General features: G+C 30.7%; 1 protein-coding gene across 1 annotated transcript; it reads right to left on the reverse strand.

Moving 5' to 3' along the window:
* Positions 1-4,443: 4,443 nt before the first annotated feature.
* LOC133671566 (tubulin alpha chain) lies at positions 4,444-6,428 on the reverse strand. Its single transcript, XM_062092345.1, has 4 exons — positions 6,237-6,428; positions 5,875-6,109; positions 5,399-5,769; positions 4,444-5,313 (listed from the first exon to the last, which is right to left on the reverse strand). Exons 1-4 carry the CDS (start codon positions 6,327-6,329, stop codon positions 4,657-4,659), a joined length of 1,356 nt encoding a protein of 451 aa, XP_061948329.1. The 5' UTR covers positions 6,330-6,428; the 3' UTR covers positions 4,444-4,656.
* Positions 6,429-13,479: the final 7,051 nt, after the last annotated feature.

The raw sequence follows: 13,479 nt of genomic DNA on the forward strand, positions 1-13,479 counted from the left end.
ATCTTTTTCTCAAATATTGAGATAAAAAAAACATATTAGATCAACCTTGGTCAACTCGAATTAACCTGTTAAATTTGTAACTTAAATCATGAAATTGAGATAATCTCATATAAAGCAAATTGAATTATAAAATTCAATTCTTAATCAAACCAATGTTGAAGGGTGAAAAATAAATTAAAAAAAAAAAGAATTTAGTTAAAAAAAAGATCAAAAAACAAACAATTTGAGTCAGCCATAATTAACTTGTTAAAGATATAACTTGGATCATGTGATTAATATAACTCCATAGAAAAAAATTAAAACAAATTATAAATTTCAATTCTCAATCAATTCAATGTTGAAGGATGAAATAGAAAAATAAAATAAAAAAATAAATTAAGTCAACCCAAATTAACCCGCCAAATATATGACTCGGGTAATGAAACAAGTATAGCCTCATAAAAAGCAAAAAAAAAAAATATGATATCTAATTCCAAATCAACCAAATATTCAAAGATAAAATAAGAGGAATTCAACTAAAACAAGGACGAAAAACCTTGAGTTAACTCACGACCCGATTCATGAAACTCGGATAAGCAAACCCAATTTTGAAAGAAAAAATTCAAAAAATAAATGACATAAAAATAACCCGAGTCAGCCAGAGTTTACTCGCCAAACCCATAACTCAAATAATGAGACCGGAATAACTTTATAGAAAGCAAAATTAAAAAAAATATAAAGTCTAATTTCAAATCAACCAGATATTGAAGAAAGTGTTAGCTTTATGACTACGATAATAATTTAATTATATGTTTCCTTGGTAAAATAACATTAGATATAATAAAATAATGTTTTGATATAGTGTTGATATATGCATATCACATCATTAATATCATAAATAAGGATGTGCCAATATATATATAGAGAGAGGTTTACAACATTCAAGAAACCATCAAACAAGCAAGGAAAAGATTCAAAAAGGTCAAAAACAAAAAAAATATAATAGAAATTACAATGTCGACTTCGCTGATCAAGAATTTGTAATAGAATTTTGCCAAATAGCATTAGACTTATTTAGGACATCTTATAATACATGCACAATCTAAACAAACCTAAAAAAACCAAAGAAAACCAAGAAAAGACCAAAACAAAAAAAATAAGATAAAATCTTGATAGTAGCCAAGTCTCACTATTTTGGAAATGACAAGGCAGTAGCTAAAATAGCTAGTCCGTTTCTGAAAAATTTTCAAAAACTCTTAGGGTTTTTCAAAATGGTCTGATTGACTCTAAAGGGGTCTAATCAATTCTTAAAATGATTTGATCGATTATAAAATGATTTAATAGATTTTGCTCATGGACAAAAAACTGTGTCTAATAGCTAGTTTCTTTTCTAAGCTTATAAATAGTCTTTTACTTGCCCAAAACATGTCTGAAACTCCTAAAATAAAAATCTAATTGCTTATAACACCATTGCTTCACTTGTAATCATCCAAAAACAAGGTTAGGTGTAAATTGACAAAACCCTCCTAAAGAACTTAATTGTTATTTCAATCAACTCTACTAAGAGAATATGGTGTGAAAAGTGTAAGTGACACTCTAAACACTTGGGAAAGTTTCTTAGAGATAAAATTGTGAGTGGTTTAATACTTGTCTTTCAACAAGTATTGGTAAAAGGTTTTCTAGTCTTTAGCCTATAAAAAGATTAGGGATAACGGTTTGATGCTAAGCCCGCAAAAGAATTGGTTTTGATCTTGCACCTGCAAAATAATCATCTAATAGTTTGGTCTCACCCACTAAGATCGGTGTTGAAAGTGAAACTCTTAAACAGAAGTTCAAAGAGATGAGTAGTTGGTTTTCCGAACCTTTATAATATTAATGCATTGTCTCTAAATTCTCACTCTTTAATTATCACATTTATATTGTTTATTGCTTCTGCATAATTTGAGTGTTTAGAATTACATGTTATTAGATAAAGAGTTTTTAATTTATAGTTTTACCTTTCATACCTAATTCAATTCCCTTCTAAGTTTTTGTGTTGCCTTAATCCTAAAATAACAATATAAAATTAATAAAAAAAAATCAACCAAAAAAGATATAAAAAAAGACAAGTTAACTTTTAAAATCGGCAACAAAAATCATGAGACCAAGATAAGCAAACTCTTAAGAAAAAACAAAAAAAAAAGAAGAGAGAAAAGTGTTTGTGAGAAAGGTAACAGTGAAACCCACTCTTAATTAGTTTATATTAAATATATTTTTTTAACCTAAATCTTAAAATAAATAGAAAAAAATAAATAATGTTTTGTGAGGAGATAACCAATAAAATTCCATTTTTAATTAGTTTTTGTTAATAGATATTTTTTTAAAAAAACATCTTTGTTCTTAATAAATAAACACATTTTCTAATTTTTTATTGGAAAAAAATTTTAAAAAAAATTCTATTACTAACAAACCTTTTTTAAACATTCCTAGACCAAACACCCGTTTTATAACAAAAATATCCACTGACATGATACTTTGAGTCTTGGAATATTGGCAAACAAACCACGTCAATAACTAGATAGAGATTAATGGATGATGTCTTTATTTAAAAAAAAAAACTAAAAAAGAGGTAGTTTTACTTAACTCCTCCTCACATAATACGTAACTTCTTCTCACATAATATTATTTATTAAAATAATATTTGTTTTTTACTAAACCATGTCAATTTTCAATTTAGTTTTTTTTTTCAAATTCAATTGCATATTTTAACATTATATTTATTGGGTATTTTATTTTATAATATTTTTTAATTGATTTTTTATAAGGTTATCACGGTTTTATAACTTGAATTGCAAGTTTCACGGGTTAACTCAGTTGACTTGAGTTTTTTTCATCTTTTTTTCATTGACTATTTTTCTTAACTTCATCATTTAGAATTACGTTGATTTAGAATTAGATTTTGTGAATTGTTTTGATTTGTTTTTTATGAGGTTACCCTAACTCATGAATCACATCACGGATTTGGCGAGTTACTTCAGTTTTTTTTTTTAATTTTAATTTCATCATTTAACATTAGATTTACTAGGAATTGAACTTTATAATTTTTTTGTATTTACTTTTTATAAAGTTATCTCAAACTCATGATTCAGGTCCCGATCGTAACGGATTAGTACAAGTTAACTCGAGTTGTTTCTTTAAAGTTTTTTTTATTAATTTTTTTTATTAATTTCATCTTTCAATACTAGATTGATTAAGAATAAGAATTTATAATTTATTTTAAGTTTCTCTCTATTAAGTTATTCTAACCTCGTAACCCAAGTAGCAGGTTTGTTAAGTTAATTTGGGTTGAATCGGGTCATTTTTTTGTTTGTTTTTTAGATTTTTTTTTTATTTTATCCTTCAACATTGAGTTTATTGAAAATTATGCTTTATATTTTGTTTTGATTTACTTTTTATAAAGCTTTCATAATCTAATAACACGACATATGGATTAACAAGTTAATCGAGATTGATTATAATTGATCCAATATGTTGTCATCTTAATATTTAAATAAATAAAAAATATCATCTTTAATATTTATCTTGAATTAAACTATGTTTTGTACTTGTTATTCAAATTGTTTTCACATCCACCAAATTGATCGAGTCATATCAGAATAATTTTCTCACAATTTATTTTTTTATATATACACTATAAAATACATTAGCATTGACTAAACATCTTTTTATGTTAAAAAAAGAAAAGTTATGATACGACTTCAAATATATATAGCGTTTCAATGATTTAGTTATAATTAAATTAAAAATTAAGTATTTAATATGTTTATATCATGTATAGCATTGTGATTCAACCATTTTTTTAAAAGAATTTAAAGCTGTTTTAGTTTTAACATCATTTTTTTTGTATTTTTTTAATCGTTTTAACGTGATTATATCAAAAATAATTTTTAAAAAATTTAAAAAATATTTTAATATATTTTTAAAATAAAAAAATACCTTAAAAAACCATACATTTTACACATTCAAACATGTCCGTACTTGGGGAGAAAATCGATGACCAAGGAGTACATTCCATACAAGAAAAGTTAAGAGAGAAAATAGAAAAAAGGAATAACATTGAAAAATTGTAAAACTAGATCAAAATGAGATCTGTGACTAGGAAAACACACATACCTACACCAATAAAGGTTATGAAGAAAAACACCAATAAAGAAAAACATCTTCCAACGTTCTGAATTATGTTTGCCTTTCCTTCAAATGTTATTGTCTCTCCCAATGCTTGGTTATTACAGTGTCCTTCAGTTGGTGGTGGTACAAGGTCGCTTTTTTATCGTCGACGGTAAACAAAACCTGACTTCTCAGAGAAACATGGTTGTTCAAAATTTAAACATTCAAACGTTCACGGTTCACACTTTCAGCTAGTTCGAATCTGCGTTCTTTATAAATAAATCCAAGTAGCTGGAAATCAGAATGGGGAGAAACACATAGAGCAAAACAGAGGATAGTTTCATTACATTCAAAACAAGCCAACATTTTTACTACTAGATCCGAAAAATCTAGAGAAGGAAACGACTACATCATTCTTGTCCATCCAGTTACCTACAACCTAACAACAACAACTAGTCCTCCTATCCATGCCCTTGTTACAAACCAATGAGCCCATTGGTAGAACAACTTCCCGGCAAAAAACACCTGGCATTACATGTATTCCTCTCCATCATCGTCTTCCCCTTCAGCGGACTCCGCTCCAACTTCCTCATAATCCTTTTCCAGGGCAGCCAAATCCTCCCTGGCTTCTGAAAACTCTCCTTCCTCCATTCCTTCACCAACATACCAATGCACAAAAGCACGCTTCGCATACATGAGATCGAACTTGTGATCGATCCTAGAAAACACCTCAGCAACGCTGGTCGAGTTTGAAATCATGCAAACTGCCCTCTGAACTTTAGCCAAGTCACCACCAGGAACAACAGTAGGAGGCTGGTAGTTAATACCACATTTAAACCCAGTTGGGCACCAATCAACAAATTGAATAGTCCTCTTGGTCTTAATTGTTGCTACTGCTGCATTCACATCCTTTGGCACCACATCCCCTCTATACATCAAGCAGCATGCCATGTATTTACCATGGCGAGGGTCACATTTTGCCATCATTGAAGATGGCTCGAAAGCACTGTTTGTCACTTCAGCGACAGAGAGTTGCTCATGGTAGGCCTTCTCTGCAGAGATAACTGGGGCATATGAAGAAAGCATGAAATGGATTCGAGGGTATGGGACCAAATTGGTTTGGAATTCTGTCACATCAACATTCAATGCTCCATCAAATCGAAGTGATGCTGTCAACGAGGAGATAACCTGCATAAATTCGAACCTTTAACTATCTAATTAAACAAGCAATAAACCAACTTTTTTTGTTCAAAAAATTCGATTTCAACTGTACCTGAGACACAAGCCTGTTAAGATTAGTGTATGTGGGTCTCTCAATATCAAGAGATCTGCGGCAAATATCGTAGATGGCCTCATTATCAAGCAACACAGAAACATCAGTGTGTTCTAGAAGTGAATGAGTGGACAACACACTGTTATAAGGCTCGACCACAGAGGTGGAGACTTGTGGCGAAGGGTAAACGGTGAAACCAAGCTTCGATTTCTTTCCATAATCAACAGAAAGCCTCTCCAAAAGCAAAGATCCAAGCCCAGAACCAGTACCCCCACCAACGGCATGAAAAACTAAAAATCCTTGAAGCCCAGTGCAGTTATCTGCTAGCTTCCTAATCCTGTCAAGACACAAGTCCACAATCTCTTTCCCAACTGCACACCAAAAAATGTTTTAAGAAAATAACCCAAAATTAGTTTGTTAAAAGAAGCTGAGATTTTGAAATTAAGACAAAAGGGACTTGATTTTGTTGTGCCTACTTGTGTAGTGGCCTCTTGCAAAGTTATTGGCAGCATCTTCTTTGCCACTAATAAGTTGTTCAGGATGAAATAATTGGCGATAAGCCCCAGTCCTGACCTCGTCAATCACAGTTGGTTCCAAATCCAAAAACACAGCACGAGGAACGTGCTTCCCAGCCCCAGTTTCGCTAAAAAATGTGTTGAAGGCATCGTCTCCTCCCCCAACAGTCTTATCACCTGGCATCTGCCCATCAGGCTGCAAGAAATACAAACAGTGACAAAATTTAGTAAACAAACAAGTAAAAAAGAAAGAATGAGAAATATATATATATATATATATATATATAAAGCAAAAGGAATGGTGAAATGGGAAATGTTTAGACCTGAATGCCATGTTCGAGGCAGTAGAGTTCCCAGCAGGCATTACCAACTTGAATACCAGCCTGACCAATGTGGATTGAGATGCACTCTCTCATTTTTGGTTGTGGGAAATAGAGAAATTGTATTAAACAAGATTCGGCCAACTGCTAAGTGCTAAACAGAGCAAAGAGATTTGTGGTTTAGGGTTCGGAAATTAAGAATATATATATATACGAAGAGAAAGGGCCGTTTGAAACGGCTTTTAAGAAGAAGATGGGTGTTTTTGAAATTTGAAATGGTTGCTGCTGCTGCTGGGATCCAGCTGGCAGTAACCGTTGAGAATAAATTTGAAATTTGAATTTCTGGAAGGCGCCCAATAACTATGGACTAAAATGGGCGGATCAGTGTTTAATAGACATGGCTGTATTTGGACTGATGTAATGGGCTCGTAGAATTAACATGGTCTTTTATTGCAACTCAAGCTGGCGGTCCACCAGATAGGACCAGGGCTACAATAGTGCTGGGGACATCTCGTATAGCCCATTTAATTTAGCTCAATCAATCTCATTTGGTGGTCACTTGAGGTCATAGGTTTTACATTTCAAGGGTTTGTTTTTTGAGAAATGGTTCTTAAAAAATTACTTTTAAAATGTTCTTGTGTTTGTTTGCTATTATAAAAGTTGATTAATAAAAAACACTTTCCAATCAAAGAAAAATTTAGCTTTGTTTCTAGAAAAGTGTTTTCCTTTTATTTTGGATGAAAAATACTTTCCCGAAGTTGTGAAAAATTTAGAAATATCATATTATTTGTCAATTATATCAAATTTGGTCCTTAAAATTTTGATTGCTATATATATATATATATTGTTTTGAATATTTATTTTTCAATTTCATCCCTTAGAATTTAATTTTTATATTAACTTTGGTCCTCATTTTTATTTTGCTTTTTCCTTATCATTTTTTAATTAAATTTTTTTATTTATCAAATTTGATCCTCATTCTTTTGATTGTTACTTATTTTATTTGAAATAATTTATGAAATGTTAATTATTATTATTTTAACTTCTTCATCTTTCAATTTTTTATTTTTTATTTGATCTCTATTATTTTGATTATTATTTATTTTATTTGAGATTATTTATGAAATTATATTTTTTTTCAATTTCATTCTCATTCAACTTTTTAATTTGTAAGATTTGTTCCTCATTATTTTAATAAACTTGAAAAAAATAAAACATTAATAAGTTATTTTCCAGCTCATTTTCCATGACATAACCAAACACTGGAAAGTGTTTTTCAAATTATTTTTCATTACACTACCAAACATCGAAAAATACTTTTCTAAAATTCACTTTAAAAAAAAAAACTACTTTCAAGCAAACAAACAGGGCCTTAGCTATTTTTGTAAAAACCCAACAAGCTTGTTACAGAGAGTAATATGATTTTTTTCAAATGATATATTAGATATTATCATATTAATTAAAGACAAATTAATTTGTTAATATTTTATTAGCATAATAAAATACTCTTAAAAACAAATTATAGCTTTAATGCATAGTCTTTTTAGTATTTTTATATTTTTAACATGGTAAAATGACACAATTACTTTTAAATATATATATATATATATATATATATATATATATTTCAACTTCATCATTTTTTCTCAATTTAATTCTTTTTTTAATTTTCTTTCAATATGTTTTTGAACTGATCAAGTCAACTAGGTCATGTTAGACTAACTCTTGCACAGTTTAATTTTAAACCCAAGTTAGGCAAGGAAAAGGATTAGAATGTTTTTTTTTCTCAATTTCATCCCTAATTTTTTTTACCAATCAAGCAGTTGTTTTTGGACTGATCAAGTCGACTAGCTCTTCTCTATACTAAAATAAATAGGGTGCAATACACCTTCTTCACTCTTTATACAAATAATAAAGCTGGTGCTCCCTTATTTTCTTCTCTTTTTCATTGTTTTCCCTTTTTCTCTTTCAATTTTGTACTTTTATTCTCGATTTAATCCTTATTTTTTTTAATTGTCATCCAAGTTTTTTTGGACAGGTCAAGTTGATTAGGTCATGTAAGGCTAACTCCTGCACAATTTAATTTTAAATTATGCGAGTCAAGGATCAGGGTTGGAATGTTTTTTGTTTTGTCAATTTCATCCATTTTCTTCTCAACTTCATCCTTAAATTTTTTTACTAGTTGGCTTGGTTGTATTTTGACAGGTCAAGTCAAAATACAGGTCAAGTCATCCGAGTCATATCAAGAAAACTCCCACATAATTTAATTTTAAATATGAGCTAGACAAGAAGTTGAATTGGATAGTTTTCTCTATAAATTTTATTCTTTTTATATTAATTTTGCTCACATATTTTTTTCACCAATCTGTTGTGTTGTTTTTAAACATGTCAAACTAAGTAATTCATGTCAAGAAGACTTTCATACGGTTTAATTTTAAGCATGAGATTGACAAGGATTTGAGTTGAGGTTTTTTTTTTATATCAATTTCATTATATATTGTTTTTTAATTTTGTCTTTAAGTTTTTTTAATGATTAATTAAATTATTTTTAAATCTATCAAATTAACTGAATTGCACCAAAAAAGTCAGTTGGGTGATTTTAAAGTTAATATGCGTACCGGGGATGAATAATGATGCCAGCTGCAAGATAACGGGGGACTGTGATGAGTTGTTTGTACTAAAAAAAAAGAAAGAAAATAAGGAGCATAATAAAATGAAGAGGTTGCTTCTGATATTCTATTCGCTAACTCAAAGCTACTCATGAATCTCACAAGAAGGTGTCCAAATGTCAAAAAGCTACCTAATTTCGTGCCTGTTTCTATCATTGTTTGCTGTTTATGAAAATAAATTATGGAGAAAGAAAGTAAAAAGGTAAAACACCATCTGGGGTTTCAATAATTAAGATAATGACCACTTTCGGACCCTGAAAAAGCGCGTGGTTATGGGGCTTCAGTTGTACATGAGATGGGCCAGCCGCAATCCCATGTTAATAACGGAGCACTTCCTTTACTTTTTATAAAGTTTATATATATATATATATATCCACAATCACAAATCATGATTAAGAGGTGATTTGTTTTTGCATTTTCAAAATGTTTTTGAAAAAATTAATTTTTTTTATTTTATTTAAATTAATTTTTTATGTTTTTATATCGTTTTTAAAAATAAATTTTAAAAATTAAAAATATCATTTTGATGTATTTGCAAGTGAAAAGTACCTTGAAAAGCAACCGCTTCTATAATTTTGAACACTTGTTAAAATTTTCTTGGATTAGAAATTTAATGAAAAGAAATTGGAGAAATTAAAGAAGATAAAACTATATTTTTATGGTTAAATATGAATGAGCGGGGTTCGAAAAGAGAGTACTTAAGAGAACTTTGAGTCATTATGCAAATAAGAAAACTTCATGATATAAATACATGAATGCCGGCTATTGAGAGGGTGGGAAGAGAGGAGAAAAATGGGGAGATTTATTGCATTTTTCACATAGATTTTTTTCTAATTAAGCTTTAAATATTAGACAGTGAGGGATTAGAGGAAGGTTAGAGGAGATCGTGACAAAAAATCAAGAAAAAAATCCTTGGGATTTTGCTAGGAGGGCTGGTGGGTACTTGAAGAAATAGCCAGGAAGAAAAGAAAAAATTATTATAGGACCTTTTACCTTTTTTTTTCTCGTAGGTAAGTGGTAAAGTGCCTGAGTTCATGAATATTATGCATTTCTAAAGATAAATTGATGAATTATGCATGAAAGAATGCTTCGTTAGTTGTAAGTTGTAATTATTATATCAAGAAAAAAAATGTACGATTTAATATATAAAATGATATGTAATTGGAAATGGATTGTATGGGCGCCCAAAATGAGAACGCCGGAAAATATCATAGAGAGGATACTAATATTTTTATAGTATTTAGAAAAGAATACTTGATTGGATTGACTTTTAAAATGAGGAATGCTGGATTGAAAAAAATATTATAGAAAGGATACTGATATTTTTATGGTTTTTTTTTAAAAAAATACCGGACTGAATTGGTTTTCAAAATAAAAAATGTCAAATTTAAGAGTATCAAGGTGAAGATAATAGAATTCATATGATATTCGAAAATAAAAATAGAATTGATTGATTTCCAAAATGAAAGTACCGAATTAATGAATATCTATATGTAGAAATTATAAATTATTCATAGTGAGGGAAACTTCAAACTTGTAGAATATTAAAAAATTCTATTCGATAAATATCATTGAATATTCAAAAAGATTCGGCAATGAGATAGAATCATTGGACTAAAAATGAATCATTGAGTAGATTGGATGCTGGTATTTATTTATAGATACTCAAAATCAACATAAGACGAGCCTAACTGATTCAAAGTGGTCACGGTTCCGGAAATTTCTCTTCGAATGGTGGAAGTTGGAACTTGAATTGCTTGTGAAGAAATAGCATCTCTTTGTAGCTAAATTACGACTTGATCCTTCACAATATACTTGAGAATCAAAGAAAACAAAAGAAAAAAGGGAAAAAATTGCAATAATATCACAAAGAATAACGAGGAATTCTAGTCCACGGAATATTTGAGGTTCTTGCGAGATGTAAGAACATGAAAAGTGTACATGGGTGGTATTAACCCTTGACTGGCTAGCAATCTGAGGTTCTTGCTTCATCAATGTGATTAAATTTGTAGATATACATTTTCTCTACAATGTCAATAAAGCATGCGATAATGATTTAAAACAAGGGAAAAACCTCTGATTTTCTGGGTAGGTATGTATGCATACTTTGTGCCATGCCAATAAAGCATAGGATAATCATTTCATCTGAACTGTTGAGAGGCGCAGGCCAATATTTGCTTAGGGATCTAAATGCCAAGCTGTGCCTTGCTAATGAGCATGGATGAGGTGGAAATACATCTAAGCTTATCAACTTTATTGATTTTAGTATAACATACATTAACTATGCATTTATTTGGACCCAAACTCCAAAGGAGTGGTCCATAACTTGAGACCCATGACTCCATTGACCAAAAATATTGCTGTCCGTCCTTGACCCTGCTTTTCTAGGCATTGCCACTTCAGTTTGAGAGCTTTTCAGTAGCAACTTTTAAGCAGATTTTATTAGTTCTATTTCATTTTCTAATGTATTTGTGCATTTGGGATTTGACAACTCCAGCTTCTTGTTAGACCGTAAGAAACCATGATTCAAATCGAGTGACCAAGCGGGTCAATTCTAGTTAAGTTCGAGTATTTGTCCCACACAACTTTGCAAGCGATGCAAGATCATTTTTTACGTTAACAATCATCATGATGATATCGTAGAGCTGGCAAGCCGGAAGAAAAGGAGAAGAATTGTTTTTTTAAACGTAGTATCAAAATTTTAATAATCAGACGGTAATATGTTTAAATTTTATTATTTTTATTTATTTAATAAAAATTAAATATATGATAATATGGATCTATATAAATTTCAAACCCAAAAAGTTTTTACTTTAAAAAGTGTATTAGAAAATAATATAAATCATATCTTAAGATCCCATATAACAATTTAAATTTTTGGGTTAAATTAGTTCTATAATATGGTACCAGAGCCTTAATGACTAAGCGATCATGAATTCGAATATCATCATCCCTATTTATTTAATAAAAATTATGCAAAAGATAATATGAGCATGTACAAGTTTAAGACTCAAAAAACTTTCACTTGAAAGAATATATTAAAAAATAATATAAATTATATATTAAAACTTTACCAATAAACTTTTTAGATTTTCATTCTTTAACTTAAATAATTTTGCAAGCATGGTAAATCTCAAAAGCAAGATCATTTTTTACGTCAACAATCATCATGATATCATAGAGTTGGAAAGCTGGAAGAAAAGGAGAAGAAGGAATGGATGCTTTTGGCGCACAGGATTAGCTCTCGCAAATATTTGAGGTTTGAACATTACTACCTAAACCAGTTTGTTGGAACATATCACATGCCTTAGTGGTACAGCATGGGGCTATTAAGATATAAACAAGAACTAAACTAGGTAACCAAAACGGATCTAATGTTCCCAAAAGGGCCTACAACACAACCGAAGACACTTCATCTCATTCACAAGTCCCCTTAGCTTCAAAACACCAAGGCTTTCTTCTTCTTGTTTTTTTTTTTTTTTTCATATCCTTGATTTTATACACATAGCCCTAACTTTTGTAGCCACAAGGGGCCAAAGGAAACACACTAGTACACTCGAGTGCCCATGTATCTGCCGACCATTTTCCTGCTCCTTGTGACCTTGAACTGGCCTTTTTACACCAAGCATCTTGTTAATTAAATTATAATCACTCTCTTTTGATGATTTACAATTTATAACTCATACGAATCAAATGCTTGGGGTTTGTTGGCAGCATAGTAAAATCCCTTAATCGCTGTCGCTTTAAAGCAATTAGAGGGCGGGAGCTCAATTGGATGGCATGGTTTAGTCCTTAATGTATCAATATTATAAGTAAAAGCACCACCACGATATGTGGCTTTTTGCTGGGCGAGGACGGGTGTCAGCTAGAGTCAAAGCTGAGATGACGCTGTCCCAGAAGATGCTAATTATGGGTTCTCTGTTCCTTTCTGGAGAATGATTAAGGTTGAAATGTTTCCTCCTATTGAGTTGAAATGTGGGGTTGATTACAGCTTGTTGATAAAATTGAGGGACTTTGGTAGATAATCACTTTCAAGCTGGAACAAATTGAGGGACTTTGGTAGATAATCACTTTCAAGCTGGAACAAATTGAGGGCCTGAGAGAAGTTGGATAGACGATTATGCAAATTGTATAAACAGTAGACTTTTTATTTCTTGGAGATCTGAATACAACTTATTCGGTAATTTAGCAGTAACATGATCCTCAAAAGAGGTAAAAGCAATTATATTATTCTAGAGAATAAACCATACCCAAGCCCAAGTGATCTGGTTTTCATCAATGCCTCACGTTGTGCAGAACCAATTTCAAGCTCATAAGCAACCCAATTGGATTCACAACCTGGTGCTATCTCGTGTGGGCTGATGCATGGATTAGCCCATTGAGCAGGAGATCAAGCATGCACGATTTTTTATTAGAAAAGATGCAAAAAAATGATTTATTGTACGTGCCTCGATGGGACTTGGACTTTAAAATTGGTGGGAATATTTTTGGAGGCGTGTTTTTGGACGCGCATAGTGTAGTGTAGCTTCTATTGTCAAACTGTAGCATGAGTTAAAAAAGATGCAATTTGAGTTGAT

The sequence above is a fragment of the Populus nigra genome, chromosome 13 (genome assembly GCF_951802175.1).
Source record: "Populus nigra chromosome 13, ddPopNigr1.1, whole genome shotgun sequence".
Taxonomy (NCBI): Eukaryota; Viridiplantae; Streptophyta; class Magnoliopsida; order Malpighiales; family Salicaceae; genus Populus; species Populus nigra.